The sequence below is a fragment of the Hyphopichia burtonii genome, assembly GCF_001661395.1.
Source record: "Hyphopichia burtonii NRRL Y-1933 unplaced genomic scaffold HYPBUscaffold_9, whole genome shotgun sequence".
NCBI lineage: Eukaryota > Fungi > Ascomycota > Pichiomycetes > Serinales > Debaryomycetaceae > Hyphopichia > Hyphopichia burtonii.
In genome coordinates this window covers 217975-233811 of record NW_017963736.1, presented here as the reverse complement: position 1 = coordinate 233811, position 15837 = coordinate 217975, and the positions used below count along the sequence as shown (strand labels likewise).

The window sequence follows — 15837 nt, the reverse complement described above, 5'->3', positions numbered from 1 at the left end:
TCACTACAGGAAATTGCAAAAATTATGATTATATACATTTTCTATGTAAAGCATAGGTATTAAATGATACAGAAATATTGAAACGAGAATTAATAAACGAATGAAAATCAAGCTGGGCATTATAGTTGGTAATAAATTTGAAAAGTCGTTAATAGAAGAACTGAAGTGTAATCATAGTTTTGAAAATAAGAAACCGAGGAAATAAATATAAGGTATTTTAAAATTATACTTTTAGTTGAAGGAATTATCAAGAGGGAAGGCTATTAGATTCTAGAAAACCATGAATTTCCCAAAAAATTTAAAAACCTATCCCATTTTTCGTTTAGCTTGGTAAGACATTAGCTTTGTTTTGGCCAATGATATTACCTGCTGGATCGTATTCACAAACAATATATTTAGCCCAGCCTTCTGCTGAACAATCTTTGTAAGCACAACCAACTTTGGTGGATCCTTTCCAAACAACTTGGGTGAAATGGTCATAAGTATTTGCCAGGTTGTAATTATAAGATTCACCTTCATCATACCAAGCCTTAACTGCAGAAGAACCGGTTTGATAACCTGCAGCCAAGTTTTCACCATACTCACCATGAGTATGGGTTAAGACTCCTGAGCAGTCATAATTGTCGGCGTTATTTTTGGCGTAATTATAAGTATCGACGTCCCACGATAAGTCACCTGAGCCATGTAAAGCCCTGTATTTATTGTGAGCATCTAAGATATCTTTGGCAAACAGTTCGTCAAGATCATCGCAATCGGAAAATGCGGCGTAGACATCACCACTTGAGGAAGATGAAGATGAAGTTGAAGTCGAAACTGACGTTGTTTCGGTAGGGGATTCGGTGTCAGAAGTGGTAAAAGCTGGGGTTGAGGTGCTGGTTGGAGTGGAGGTGGCAGAGGTGACTGAGGTCGAAGATGAATCACCTCCATGTAAAAGAGACCATAAGAATCCGTGGTATTGAGAGGTGGTAGTGGTTGATCCAGTATTAGATGAGGATGAAGAAGAAGATCTGGAGCCGGTAAACTTGGAAAGCCATTTCTCAATATAACCATTGGAAAGTAATTTATCCAAGCTCCAGCCACTAGTACTTGAACTAGATGAATCAGAGGTAGTAGCAGCTGCATTAGTTGCGGCTTCAGTGGTGGATGCAGCAGCCACTGTTGCCGAAGTAGAAGTAGGATCAATAAAAGTATCGTAAGTACCATCACCATTAGCAGTTGCAGTTGCAGTTTGGTAAACAGTGACATATTCAATAGGAGCCGGAGCAGCTTCAACAACTAGCTGACTAGCTAAAAGCACGAGTAAAGTCCCGGTTGAAAAAGTTGAGCCAGTCTTCATCATGAAGTTTTTATTTAAAAATAGAAAGTTGAAAAACCTCTTGAAGAAGAATACGAAGAAGCGACTTTGAAGCTTTATATAGATTAGAAATTTTCCCTTGTTCAGTCGATGACTTTTCACTTTGTATCCCCTCTCTCCGGCCTCTGCTATTCTAAATGGGAATATTTATCTTTCATCCTTTCATTGAAAACCTTATACGTTGTCAATCAACCTGTTTGATGTCCTTTTCAAGTAATAGTATTGAAGGGTTGCAAAACCTCTTAAGTCAATCTTTTTTTTTTTTTTTTGTACCATTGCCCCAATTGGGTAATAGCACACTGCACACAAAAGCCCTGCTGTTGGCTATTGCTGCAATTGAAAGTTCGTTCAGAACAGAGTCCATGGTAAGTGTATTGATCTGGACGAACGCCCCAATTGTAATTGGCTTTGGGTGTCGTATAATCTAGTTTGCAAAGTCTTGACAATTAGTTTTACCTGTCTAGGGTTTGTTGAGCGACAAGAGCTGTTTTTTTAGCTGGTTCGACGAGTAGAGGGTTTTAGCTGTGGAAGTAATGTCTTCCAGTTCCCCACTATGCCAGTGAGGGCCGCTCCCATAAGGCTTGTTTCTAGACTTACTCTTGAGAAACGTTCTTTTCATTGTTGGTGGCTATCCCAGCAAGAGTGAATCATGTCTCGAGGAAATTACCTAATTAGGTGAGTTAATTGAGAGAAAGAAAAAGGCTGAAAAAACTGCCGTTTTGGTCGCACGGAGTAATTAAGAAATGCCCCCAGACTTTTTAACTAGAAATGGGATAAGAAGCCTATAGATCTACTAATGTCTGGGATTCTACTCCTTCGAAGTGAGGTATTTCATCCCCTCCACGGCTTTAGTTGTTGCCTTCTTGTGATGCTGCCTCTTTTTCTCGTTTTTTGCAAAGGAGTGGTAAAAAATATCGGCTTCTGAGGTGCAAAAAAATTCTTCAGAATTATGAACATATTCGGTAAAAAATTGAAGAATTCTTTGAATGTATAACGGCGCCATAAGATTTACCCCACGATTCAAGTGATAGCTTTTTACGGGTAAACTGATGAGTTATCACCTTGAGGTGGGAGAGAGCAAACAAAAGGTCGGGATTTTGGAAGGTACTCCATTATTGAAAATTGGTTGCAAACAATGGTAAAACGTTATTTCGCTAGTAGCAAGTCCAGACTACGGAAACTCCTATCTACAATGTAGCTGATAAGAAATGCATATTAAAAATAGTTTATACAAAAGGAATTAAGAAAAACCAGAAAGAAGAAAAAAGTGAATATTAATTAAAATTTACCTTCAAAGATTTCTTTTAAGGTTAATGCAATGATTTCTGAAACTCCACCTCCAGTACATCTTACTACCAAGTCAAATTCTTTGCCAACGGAGTCGGTGCTTTTCACGCTCACAAGCACACCATAATTGGATTTCACAGTATACAAAATAGCTGCTCCCATTACTAGAATACCATTTTCAAAAGTGTCAGGGGTGCTATGAACAACTGCAAATCCCAAACGACCCAAAAGCCTGACAATATTAGATGAATTATAACGATGGGTTGTGACTGTATTCACAATGTATTCACCTTGAGCAAGACCCAAAGATTCACCTATTTGTAGCCATCTTCTCTTAAAATCATCTAAGCTTGCCATCGAGGTTGAAGTTAAAGTTTTTAATAAGGAAACGGGAATCTTCAAATTCAATTGATTAAATGATTCACTACATTTAAAGGATAATGATAAGACGGGGCTTTCATTAATCTCCACAATATTTCTGATTTTTATTTCAACATCCATGCTTGTTTTATCGATAACTGTTGATTTGGGAGGTTCAATAATATTAATTAAGTAATTTGGGTCCTCCGTTGTAGTTCTTGCCTTAAATTCTAATACCGATAAACCAGTTATATTAGTATTAGCAGTTTTAGCAGCATTATTAATAAAAGTAAAAGTTATCTTAATAACAGGACCGTTTTTGGTTATTCTATAAGTAATTTTGATCAATTGATTTTCATAAAAAATACCTGCATCATATTGTAGCATACGATGATAACCAGGATACCAATTGGGACTTACTCTAACTGGTTGATTTATCGATTCATCAAAAGGATTAGCATCTTCATCACTGGACAAATCTTCCGGGTTTTCTTCATCAATTGATGCTGCAAGACTAGAAGAGGATGCTCTACGGGGATCATTGATATTATTGAATGAAGTTGTAGGAGGAGCCAAATTTGAAGCAGACGAGTTACGAGAGTTATTGAAAATATTTGAATTGTTAGTAATTTTTGAAACGTTAACATATGATGAGGACCGATTTCTATTACCCACTAGTTTTTGAACACTACCAAGACGATTCATTAAAGGACTTTCTTTCTTTTCAAAAGGAGGTATTGGCTTCAAAATTGATTTGACTAAATTTGTAGAACTGATAGTATTAGAAAGTATCAAAGTGGAACATTTCAAATATTCAAAAGCTCTTGTTTGAATTTCTAGATCCAAAGATTGGTTTTCAACTTCATATAAATCAAGAATATCTGGTATGAAATCTTCATTTGGAAATCTAATTACGAATTTCAAAAACGTTGATAATAGCATTGATCTGGTTATTAAACTAACTTTGAAGTAAGATTCATACAACAATTGAAATTGATTAGTTGTGTAAATATTATCATCTTTCAATAAATTTTCATCATTATCATCTTCCATGACTTCTGATTGAATTAAATACCCATATTCACCTAAAATGAAAGCTGCTACTTTAATGAGATTCTCTGAAATTCCAACATTTTGATTATTTAGATGACCATGGTTCGAAGAAGATTTTTTCAATAAATTAACAATTAATTTACAAGAAGTTTTTTGTAAATTTTCATTATTTACAATAATTTGAACAATTCTTTCCCAAACTTCACTACCGATATAATTAACTGAACTGATTGAGCCAGCAGCGCTATTTGAACCACCTATTGATAATAAAATTAACATTGTAGTTACGTACCAAGTAGAATCCGTAGCGAATTTTTCAGCCAATATAGCAATTTTAACTGCAATTTCTGAACGAATAGATAAATCCGATAAAGGGAAATAATCTAATAGCTTTGAGATTATAATATTATAATTTGAGGAATTACAAATTGTATATAATAAATCCAAAGCTTTTTTACGAACTGAAATATCTTTATCATTCAATAATTGGAAAATTTTTGATAAATAATTTGAAAAATTTGAAGATTTGGTATTTGAAGCAGCTACCGAGGAAGAAGCACGAGCTGTTAGTTTAACTAGCGCATCCAAGGCCAAATATCTGGTATTAGTTTCATTAGATTCCAATAAGGTCATTAAGGCATGAATGGCACCATCAATTGCATCAGGAGAAGCATCAAGAAAAACTGCTAAAGACACCGCTTGAAATAATATTGAAGATTGTGAATTTCTATTTGGTAAACCTTTTATTGGTTGGGAAGCATTTTGAATTGATCTAGCAACAACTTGTCTTAAATTATTTAAAGTAGTTGAATCTAAATCATTAATTAGAATGATTGGTTCTTGATTATCGGTTAATAAGAAGAAATGTTCAATTAATTGAAGTAATTTAACAATTAACCAAGGAGCTGGGATATCATAATAGTAGTAATCACTTGGACATTTGTTATCAATGATTAAATTATATAAAGTATTTGAGATCGAAGGAATGATGGATTTAACATAAGAAACTTTTAAACTAGTTAAAAATTGAATTAAAGGAATTATTGATAATATAGTACCCAAATTTTTATCATCGATTAAACTTAATAAACGAGGAATCCAATTATCATTTGAGATTATAACTTGAGGATATAATTTTAATAAAATTAATAAAGAAATAGCTGCCTTTTTCTTTAATAAAGGTTTTTGAATTGGAGAACAACATAAACTATAAGTTATATCGATGATTTCTAACCACTGACCTGAATTTTCATCAGTTTCATTTATTAAGAATTGTTTTGGTAAAAAGGGAGAATTTGTAATTGAATTTTGAATATTATTATCAGCGAAAACATTAAAATTTGAAGAAATGAATTGAATTGCTAAACAATTAAAATCTTCATTATTTGATTGTAAATCTTTGATTAAATAAGGATGGACCAAGTCCAAAAGATCATCCAAATGAGATTTAATTGAATTATTACTGATATTATTGATATTATTATGATTAATTAAAATTGAAATGGATAAATATCCAAGGTGTTTCTCTGAATAATTATTCGATTGAATCAAATCAAAACTTTCTTTTAGCCCAAAATCAATATCCTCAGTGTAACCCAATAAATATATATAGATCAATTTACAAATATATTTTCTCTTTTGGTACCCATTAAGATTTGAAGTGGAGTTAAATTTAGTCTGGATGTTATTGATTTCTAGGTTGATTCGTTTATTTTCTTCCTGCAAATCCTTCGAATTCCTCAAATCAATAATGAATTGAGTCAATCCTTTCATCTGAGGAGCCATGGTTGTAAGTTATCCTTGATCTTTAAGAAGCCATTGATTTAACCGCTGATATTGTCTACCTGTCAAATAAATTATCTACACGAAAGATCCGTACCCGCGAATCCATAAAAGACCCGATTCCATAAACGTGGATCACACGACCGCAGCCTACGTGTCGCTACCGAGCGCTCACCAATAATTTAATTGGCCAACTTGAAAGACTATTCCGATTTAAGCACTACTAGAAAAAAATCCAACTCAAAAGATTGAAAATATACCTTTTGATAGAGTATTCTTTACAACTTCAATTCAATATATAAAGATGTCTACTGTTGCCAAGGCTGCTGCCACCAAATTGAACTGGGCCCAAGTTATCAAATCCTTAGGATTGACTGGATCCACTGCCTCATCCTTGACTGCTTTCAAGAAGAGAAATGACGAAGCTAAAAAGGAAATACAATCATTAGAAGCACAATCAACTCAAGTTGATTTTGATAAATATAAATCAGTTTTGAAGAATTCTGCTGTTGTTGAAGAAGTCAGATCCAAGGTTCAAGCTTTCAAACCAGTTACTTATGATGTTTCTAAGACTTTGAAAACCATTGATGTTTTTGAAGCTAAAGCCATTGAAAATGCTAAATTAACTGAAAAATCAGTTTTAGAAGAAATTGAACAATTAAATACTACTTTGAAAGATATCGAAGGTGCCAGACCATTTGACCAATTAACTGTTGAAGATGTTGCTAAAGCAAGATCTGATTTAGATGAAAAAGTTAATTACATGATTAAGAACGGTAAATGGGAAGTTCCAGGTTATAAAGAAAAATTCGGTGATTTAACTGTTATGTAAGATTACTTTCATATATTCTCTTTCACACATATTCTTATATAAGATTAAAAATAAATACTTTATTGACTTAGTAATTTCCAATTATTTAAATATAGATATGATTGATTATCATTATTTATATACCCAACATAATCAAGTTTTTTAATAAATTCATTATTTACAAAAGTAACATCATTCAAATTGTTTGGAGTGCCACTTGGTTTCAACTTATAATTATATCCTCTTTCATAATTATTATTCCAATTGGTTATTATGATATTGATCCCATATTTATTTCGTAGTTTATCAATCATGCTAAAGATTTCTTGATAGTGTCTTGACTTGAATTCCCAGTAAAAACTAGATAAATCTTCAATTATAATCAGACGCAAAACCATCCCACTGTCATAGTTCTCCATGATCCCATTCATTTCGTTCATTAAATCCTGGAACGTCAAAAGGGTCCCACAATTAATTGTGATGTTATTTGTAATATCCAATCTTTCATACCAGTTTCTCTTACCGGCTGGACCGTGGAAAATTAGCAAAACGGTATTCCTTAGGAACACCAACCCATCAAACCCTGGAATCACCAACCGACTAGCCTCAATTGGTATGAAGTGGTCCAAACTAGCGTGCTTCATACCCTACTAGTCCCTCCTGGAGTCCTCCTCTAAAACACCTCCGTACATTTACTGGTGGCTTTTGTCGTCCAACCTGCACGTGACTCGTGGGTCACATGACACGTCACGTGAAGGTCACGTGATCTAATCGAACGATTGCTAAGGGTAAAAATGGTGTTTTGTAACCCGATGAAATTGGCAGTTTTACATGGCACTAGTAATTATTTAATATAGAACTTACATGGTAATGCTAATCAGGTTAGTGGGGGCTGTACCTTAATTACCAGATCTGAAATTGATTTTGTTATGATCATGGCTCAGTGGTATAGTTTTGAATTAGCAACACGATATAGCCTTGACAGATCAGATATGGTTAGGATCAAGAGTTAAGAACATTTAGCCTTACTCGAAGTACACGTTAGTATTGTAGGATAAAGGCTCGAAAACCGCTAGTGAGTGAAACTGAAGACGAGGGTTGAGTACAAGTAGATTACAAGTAAGTAGATTGAGTAGATTGAGTACTTCGAGTTGATAGGTCGAATAGGTTGTTCGAGTAAGTCAGGACAAAGCAAATAACAAACAAAGAATACCCTACTAAGTTAAGTTTTTTTTTTTGTTTTGTATGGGATTTTTTTCGCTTCAGCATCACCAAATTTTTTTTTGTTTTTCCTCTCGTTCCATTACTGCTTGCTGTTCTTGCTTCTTTTTATATAACATTAAGTATCCCCACGGTATAGTTGATTGATTATAATTTTGAGTTGATTTATTTATTTTGCATTTTTATTCATTCCTATGTATTATTATTCACTTCGCACGTTGATATGAGTTTTTAAATAGTATCATAATGATGACAATTAATATCAGAACTTATGGACCATCGGTTTCTTCGATCAAAAATCCAATATTAAAGTTTTATAATTTTTTAATATTAAATGTTTATTATAATATAGTAATTCGAATTATTGAAGTAATGAAAACTTCTTTGAATAAAATGGTTAAATTTAGCCATTTTTTCTTAAAAAATTTATTAAACACCAAACAGCCAATTTTTTTCATTCTTGATATAATCATTAATTCATCTTTATTACTTTGTTGGATTTTTTTAATTAAATTTGTTAATGTTGTCCCCAAAGAGTTCAGACCCAAGATTTTCCATCGTCTTTGTTTACGATTAGATGGTTATATTTTTAATAATAATATTGGATGGTTTCTTTCATTGATATCTTTAATAACTGGTTCTTTCATCTTATATAATCGTTATTTTAATTTAGATGATGATGAAACCGATATTGAAAGTGAAGATGAAGAAGAATACGAATATCCTCCTTTTATTCCTCCATCTCCTTTATCAAATAAATTACCCAATCCATTAACCAATCCAATCATCACCACCGATTCTCCAATATCGTCATCCTCCTCATCTTCATTAACTTCTCCGAATATATCCAAGTCCCAATCAAACCTTCATTTACCATATCAATCATTTGAATTATCAAGTTCGTCAACTACATTACAACCAACCAGTCCGATTTCATCCGGATCCAATTCATTGGAAATTGAAAATAACGAAGAAAAAATTCAAGAAAGACCCTCTTCTGCATTATCAAATGAAAAAAATTATTGGAATTTAACTCCTCCAATCTTATTAACAACTTCAATGATTATCCTTCACTATATTTATCAATATAACTTAACCTTTTCAATAACCAGACAAAAATTTATAATATCATGGGTTTTCTATGTGATATTCCATTTCTTAACTCCAATATTGATTGGAATTTGGTTACATTTATTTCACGTTCCAGGTTCCTTAAAATTATTTAGTTTAAGTTGTGGTTTACAAAATGTTATTATCCTTTTAACTCATTTGATTTTCCCAAACGTACCCCCTTTATTCATTAAATTATACGGAGAAAATTTGATTCCAAATTATGATATGACTTATACCGATGGTATAACTAGACAAGATATTAAAGTTCCAACTTATATGTATAAGTCAGTTTATTATGCAGCGCCAAATAAATTTTCTTGCTTCCCACTGTTACATCTGGCAATGGCAGTAATGAGTTTACTCTTTGTTTGTCATTATGCCCGTTGGAATTTACCAAAAATTTTAATGGCAATTCATTTGGTTTTACAATGGTGGTCTTCAATTTACTTAGATCATCATTGGAGAATTGATTTATTAGCAGGTGTCTTTTATTCAATCTTTGTATTTACCCTAATAAAATACTGGAAAAATCATGGTTTACTAGCAATTGATAAAAAATTCAAATTTGCTAGATTTAGACTAGATTTTATTAATGGTAGTACTTTTGGTATGAGATTATTTAAAAATACTAAATTTTCAAAATTTTTTGATCCTGCTTAATTTGCATACGTCTATTTCTATTAATGTCTTCTTCTTATAATATATTTATTTATTAACGCATATTCGTTTTTGTATTTCAAAGTAAGTTTGCGCTCCTAATAACTGGTATACAGTTGCAACATTCAAGCTTGACCCCAATAACTCGTAAACTGGCAGTCCCGTTGCAGCATAAGGCTCCTTGCTGGCTTCGATAACTGACTTTTCTTAGTAGTTTCATCACCTTTTCAGTAATCCGCTCTTCCAATAAGTCATTGCTGTTTCGAATGGTAATTTAGATTGGTGATGCCGTAGCATCATATTTCTCTCGATATCGTTGATGATGCTGGTTAGCTTAATTATAACTCTGGTGCAGCTACCCAATACGGTCTTGTTTTTTTTCGCATTTATTGTTCTCGAGTCTTTTTCGACAATTGTTCCCGAGCAGCCATTGATACTTTTGGTAAGAGATTGATTAGCCTATTGTTAAAGGTTTAAAAACCGTTGCATCCACAACTATTGTAGTAACCTTTGTACCTTAAGTTTGAATAGCTATGCTTGGTGCCGGTTTTTGAATTTCTCCTTGTTTTTGTTTTTTAGAAGAAAAAAAAAAAAACAACTTATATAAGTAGATAATTTCTACAATTTACTAATTATTCAGCTGAACAAAGCATAATAAAATGTTGAGTAAACTAATAATATTTATATTGTTGATAGCTCAAGTCTTTGCCAAAACAATCCTTCTTACTAATGACGATTCTTGGGCGTCAACATATATAAGAGCAGCTTACCGAGACTTGAAAAAAGCCGGATATGATGTTATAATGGTGGCCCCAGTAAGACAACAAACTGGTAATGGAGGTAGTTTCCAAGTTCCTAAATCGAAAACATTGGAAAAAGATGGTGAATTTGGGTACGTTAAAAAAGGAGCTCCATCCTGGGATCATGACGCTGATGATTCAAATATTTATTATTTTGATGGTACTACTTCTGCATGCGTTGCATTTGCACTTAATTATCTTATACCCGAGAAATTTGACAATGTTAAGGTTGATTTAACCATCAGTGGGCCAAATGAAGGTCCAGGGATTCTGAGTGGGTTCTTCACTTATAGTTCAACTACTTCTGGTGCATATTTTTCTGTCTATAATGGTATTCCAGCCATATCATTTGGTGGATCTGATTTAAATAACACTTTTTTCAAAGATGATTTAAATAATGATAAATTATTACCAGCAAATATCTATTCTTCCAAAATAGTGGAATTGGTTGATCTTATATTAGCTAAAGATGCCGCTAAAATCCCCAACACCGTTGGTTTAAACGTTAACTTTCCTCAAGTTTCAACTTTATCGGATAAAAATTGTACTGATCCAACATGGATGAAAACCAGAATCTTAGGTAAAGGTGTTTTGGTACCAAGTATGTCATATAACAAAAAAACCGAATTATACGAGGTTGGATACGATTACTTAGATAATAAACAAAAAGACTGTGAAGATGGTGATTGTAATTTACCTTCAGAATATTCAGTGTTTTTCGCTAAAAACTGTACTTCGACAGTCAGTGTATTCAGCATAGACTACGATGCTAGTCTAAGTCAATCAAACAAAGTACATAGTATAATTGGTGATCTCTTTTAATTTTATAATTATAATCAATAGCAATATTTAATAGACACAATATTAGGAATATCCCGTAATCTTCAGCCTCTGTTTCCAAAAAAACTATAATCAACTACATCATCTCTCTTATGATCCTTGTCCTGTTCGTATAACGCACTGTACGAGGTCGCTGGCTGTTAAAACTTGAATATAGCCCTGTCAAAAGCTGTACTAATTAAACTGTTAAGAAAAATGACTCAATTCCGTCGGAATTTCTTTGATCCTTCATAAGCTGCTCAACGCAACAGTTGCGAGACCTAGATCAATGAACTATGGCTTTCACCGTTGACTCGGTTCGGCAGTGTTCCAGTGGGACAATATATGGCTGAATAGCCTGTTACATGTCAAGCAACGTAGGCCTTGGTCCCTGGTGTTTATTGTGGCACCAAGAGGGCCCCATGGTTAAGGAAAAAGAAAGAAGGAAAAAAATAAGATGAGACAAAAGAGGCATCGCTCAGGTTGAATTCCGGCGGAATTTAGCAATATGGCATTTGTCAAAAGGTTGGCTAATAGTCATTGCATAATATTACGTACATATATATATATATATATATAGGCCCCTGGATTCATATATTCTGTCATCGGATACACTAGCATCATAGAACCTGTCTTAGAAAAATATGAACTCATCAGAGATTCTTCGGATTGACCCTAAAGACCGAGTCAGTTTATCGGTTAGGGATTTAACAGTATCTGTCAAAAACCAACAGAAGAGAAGACAAAACGATAATGAAAAATCAGAAAAAGCAACCAAGATCCTCAATGGTATTTCGTTCGACTTGCAAGCTGGAGAAATGCTTGCAATCGTGGGTGGTTCTGGAAGTGGTAAAACCACCTTATTGAATACTCTTTCCCAAAGATTAAATCAACATAACAAGAAACTTGCATTTGCAGGTTCGATTGATTATATTTCAAATAATGACGATAAGGAAATGAAGCTTAGAAACTCATACATGCAACAAACTGATGTTTTTTTGCCCGGTATAACTGTTTATGAAACATTAAAGTATCAAGCAGATTTAAGACTCCCTCCAACTGCATCAGAGTTTGAGAAGGCCAGTTTGATTGACTCCTTGCTTAATGTATTGGGATTGGATCACCGCCAAGATGATCTTGTGATGTCTTTCACCGGTACGATTAACTTATCAGGTGGTGAGCAAAGAAGACTAAGTCTTGCTATCCAATTACTCAATAAACCATCGTGTCTTTTTTTGGACGAACCAACCACTGGTCTTGATACTTCCACTTCATTAAAGCTAGTTCAAACCTTGAAAACTTTAGCAAGTTTTGACTACGGGATCACTGTTATTTTATCAATTCATCAACCAAGACCTGAAATTGCATTACTTTTCGATAAAATTTGTTTATTAACTAGAGGTGGTAGATTGGTTTACTATGGGGATTTAACGAACTCTTATGATTACTTTAAAGCCGTTTCTAAAACTTCAAATGAAAATACTCCTTCCAATGTAGTTGACTATATCATGAGTTTATCAGTTAAAGATACTTCGACAAAAGAAAAAGAAATAGAATCATCACAAAAAATTGACTATTTAGTTAAAAATTGGAAGGCCTACTCAAATTTACCTTCCCCTGAATTAAACGAAAAGGAAACTTACCATAAATTTGAATCAAATATTAAAAGATTTCAACGGCCCAAAACTGAACGCATTTCCTTTTTCAATGAAACTTGTATTCTTACTAAAAGAACCTTTCTTACTACTCGTCGTGATACTTCTTCCTTAATTGCGTTCAATGGTGGTTCTCTTTTATTAGCCGTAGCCTTTGGATGGATGTTTTATAAACCAACTCCTGATTTGGCGGGTATAAGATCAATCACCTCCTGTCTTTATTCCATGCTTGAAATTGTTGGTTTTAGTCCCATGTTTATTGAAATTGAAAGATTATGGGTCTATGAAGGTACTTTTTTCCTAAGAGAATACCGTGAAAGATTTGTTAGCATTCCTGGTTTTATCATTTCAAGAAGATTGGCAAAATTGTTTTTGGAAGATTTACCAATGTCTCTTATATTTGGGGTAATTACTTACTTTATGTGGGGGTTAAGAATGTCAGAATATGAAGGTGGCCCAACTGATAGTAATTATTTTGGTATTTACATATTGGTTTGTATTCTTACTATCCTTATTTGTATGAGTAGTGCTATGGCTGCTTTTGCTTTGGCACCCAATTATTCAATCACTATGGTTCTTTCTAACATTCTTTATCAAGTGCAAAATAGTGCTTGTGGTTATTTTGTTAATGCAGCTACAATGCCGGTTTATGTTCGTTGGACGAAGTATCTTGCATATTTCTGGTATGCCTTTGGTGCTTTGACTGCAAATCAATACACAAATTGGATGGGTGACTGTCCCTATGATAAAAATAGTGAAGCTTGTGTACAATATTCTGGTAAATTCCAATTAGATACTTTGGGGTTCCCTCAAGGCTGGATTGGTGAGCCAATTGGTATTTTAGTTGCTTGGTTCATTGGATTTAATTTGTTTTCCGCTATTGGATTTAATTTCAAAAGCTATGATGTCGAAGTTGCTAAAACCAAGTCAAATAAAATTGGTGGTGAAGAAGATGAAGACGAAAAATCTGGTGAAGAATCAATTAATGATGAATCTGCCAAATTACCAGACTCGGTCCCAACTAATGATTTTACTCAAAATAACATTAACAATGATGACATCAATATTGATATTCACAATATCCAACTTTCTGTCAAGGTTAAAGCTGATAAATCCTTATTCAATTTTAAAAAGACTGATCGTATCTTATTAGATGATGTATCTGCCGTTTTCAAAGCTAATGAAGTTAATGCTATCATGGGTCCATCAGGATCGGGTAAGACTACCTTATTAAGTTTTTTAGCATCAAGATTAACAAAGGCATCATCATTTGCATCAAGTGGAACTCTTAAATTAAATAACAATCAAATAGTTAAACCACTGAAGTTGTCTAAAATAGCTGGATTCGTCACCCAATCAGACAGCTATTTAATTCCTCATTTAACGGTTAGGGAGACCTTATATTATCAGGCTAAATTAAGACTCCCATTATCCGAGCATGCTACCATCCCAAAATATATTAATAAGGTGATTAGAGATACTGGATTAATTGATTGCGCTGAAACATTAATCGGTAATGAATACGTGAAAGGTATTTCTGGAGGAGAGAAAAGAAGAGTTTCAATTGCAATTCAATTATTAAGTAAGCCAAAGATTTTGTTTCTAGATGAACCAACATCTGGATTAGATTCTACGACTGCATCTTCCATTTTAATGCTATTGGGTGAATTGGCTAAATCAAACAAAACAACCGTCATTTGTACAATCCACCAACCAAGCGAAGAAATTTATTCAAATTTTGGTAACTTATTATTGTTGGCTAGGGGTGGTAGAGTTGCTTATGATGGACCTGCTGATAAAGCAAAATCACATTTTGAAAATATAGGATATGGAGTTCCAAATAACGAGGTTAATATTGCTGATCATATCTTAGATATAGTAACTATTAGTATAGACGAAGAACAGGATGCTAGTGAGCAAAGAATCAATAATATATTAAGCCAATGGAAATCAAAAGAAAAATCAGATCCAATGTTAATACAACAGGAAGATCCAAACACATTTATTGATTTACAAAAATATCATCATGTTAAATTACCTTTCTGGCTTACGTTTTCGACAATTGCTAAAAGATCATCGGTGAATTCAATTAGAGCTTTCGATGTTGTATTTTCAAGAGCTGGTCAAACCATATTCCTTGGTATAATCCAAGCATTATATTTTGCTCCATTAAAAAATTCTAATGAAGGTATCAGTAATAGATTGGGTTTAACTCAAGAAGTTTTGAACTTATATTTTATTGGTTTTATTAATAACATGACACTTTATCCAACTGAAAGAGCTATTCTCTATCATGAATACAAAGACAATATTTATGGGGTGTTGGAATTCAGTGGATCATACCTCATTAATGAGGCCCCAGTTGAAATAGCCACTTGTTTGATTTTTGCAGCCTTTATTGTTTTCGTTGTTGGTTTACCAAGAACTGCAGCCATGTATTTCACCTCATTCGTAAGTTCCTTTGCAGCTATTAATATCGGTGAATCTTTAAGTATGATGATTAATTCAATCTTTAATCATTTGGGACTTGCATCTAACTTGATTTTGAATTGTATTTTGCTTGCTATTTTTATGGGGGGTACTATGTCACTTCAAATGCCACCATTCTTCCAAGGATGGAACTGGCTTAATCCAATGAAATATGCGGTTGGTGTTTGTTCTAAATTAGGATTCGAGGGTCAAAAATTTTCCTGTGGTCATGGTTTAAGTACTTGTACTTTAGATTCAGGTGATGCTGTTTTACGGTATTATAAACTTGACGTTAACTTTGGAGCATACATGGGAGGCTTGATTGCTTGTTTAGTTATTTACCGTGTTATTGCCATTACATCAATCTACATTAGGGTAAAATGGTATCTTTAATTCCTTATATATATTCTTTTATGATTTCTTTAATTAATTTTAATTCCTTACTTTAATAAATCT

At 33.3% G+C, this 15837-nt stretch overlaps 7 protein-coding genes across 7 annotated transcripts; 4 read left to right on the top strand and 3 right to left on the bottom strand.

The window, feature by feature from the left end:
• Positions 1-85: 85 nt before the first annotated feature.
• Positions 86-1466, bottom strand: PRY1 (Pry1p). The gene has a single exon (XM_020221941.1). The coding sequence runs from the start codon at positions 1334-1336 to the stop codon at positions 323-325; it is 1014 nt and encodes a 337-aa protein (XP_020073938.1). The 5' UTR covers positions 1337-1466; the 3' UTR covers positions 86-322.
• Positions 1467-2564: 1098 nt separating this feature from the next.
• Positions 2565-5839, bottom strand: HYPBUDRAFT_163651 (uncharacterized protein; the record flags this gene model as incomplete). Its single annotated transcript, XM_020222628.1, has 1 exon — positions 2565-5839. One exon carries the CDS (start codon positions 5837-5839, stop codon positions 2633-2635), a length of 3207 nt encoding a protein of 1068 aa, XP_020073937.1. The 3' UTR covers positions 2565-2632.
• A 301-nt stretch (positions 5840-6140) lies between these two features.
• On the top strand, positions 6141-6668 carry ATP7 (F1F0 ATP synthase subunit d; the record flags this gene model as incomplete). The annotated part of the gene is made up of 1 exon (XM_020220307.1): positions 6141-6668. One exon carries the CDS (start codon positions 6141-6143, stop codon positions 6666-6668), a length of 528 nt encoding a protein of 175 aa, XP_020073936.1.
• Positions 6669-6727: 59 nt separating this feature from the next.
• On the bottom strand, positions 6728-7291 carry HYPBUDRAFT_8334 (uncharacterized protein; the record flags this gene model as incomplete). Its single annotated transcript, XM_020223726.1, has 1 exon — positions 6728-7291. One exon carries the CDS (start codon positions 7289-7291, stop codon positions 6728-6730), a length of 564 nt encoding a protein of 187 aa, XP_020073935.1.
• A 905-nt stretch (positions 7292-8196) lies between these two features.
• On the top strand, positions 8197-9856 carry IPT1 (inositolphosphotransferase). Its single transcript, XM_020223333.1, has one exon. The coding sequence runs from the start codon at positions 8241-8243 to the stop codon at positions 9639-9641; it is 1401 nt and encodes a 466-aa protein (XP_020073934.1). The 5' UTR covers positions 8197-8240; the 3' UTR covers positions 9642-9856.
• Positions 9857-10297: 441 nt separating this feature from the next.
• Positions 10298-11260, top strand: HYPBUDRAFT_144856 (5'/3'-nucleotidase SurE; the record flags this gene model as incomplete). Its single annotated transcript, XM_020219893.1, has 1 exon — positions 10298-11260. One exon carries the CDS (start codon positions 10298-10300, stop codon positions 11258-11260), a length of 963 nt encoding a protein of 320 aa, XP_020073933.1.
• Positions 11261-11901: 641 nt separating this feature from the next.
• On the top strand, positions 11902-15774 carry ROA1 (Roa1p; the record flags this gene model as incomplete). Its single annotated transcript, XM_020219087.1, has 1 exon — positions 11902-15774. The coding sequence occupies one exon, from the start codon at positions 11902-11904 to the stop codon at positions 15772-15774; it is 3873 nt and encodes a 1290-aa protein (XP_020073932.1).
• Between the last annotated feature and the right edge of the window lie 63 nt (positions 15775-15837).

Coding starts and splice junctions, on each gene's coding strand:
- PRY1 (XM_020221941.1), bottom strand. CDS start 1,336: ATGAAGACTGGCTCAACTTTTTCAACCGGGACTTTACTCGTGCTTTTA.
- IPT1 (XM_020223333.1), top strand. CDS start 8,241: ATGAAAACTTCTTTGAATAAAATGGTTAAATTTAGCCATTTTTTCTTA.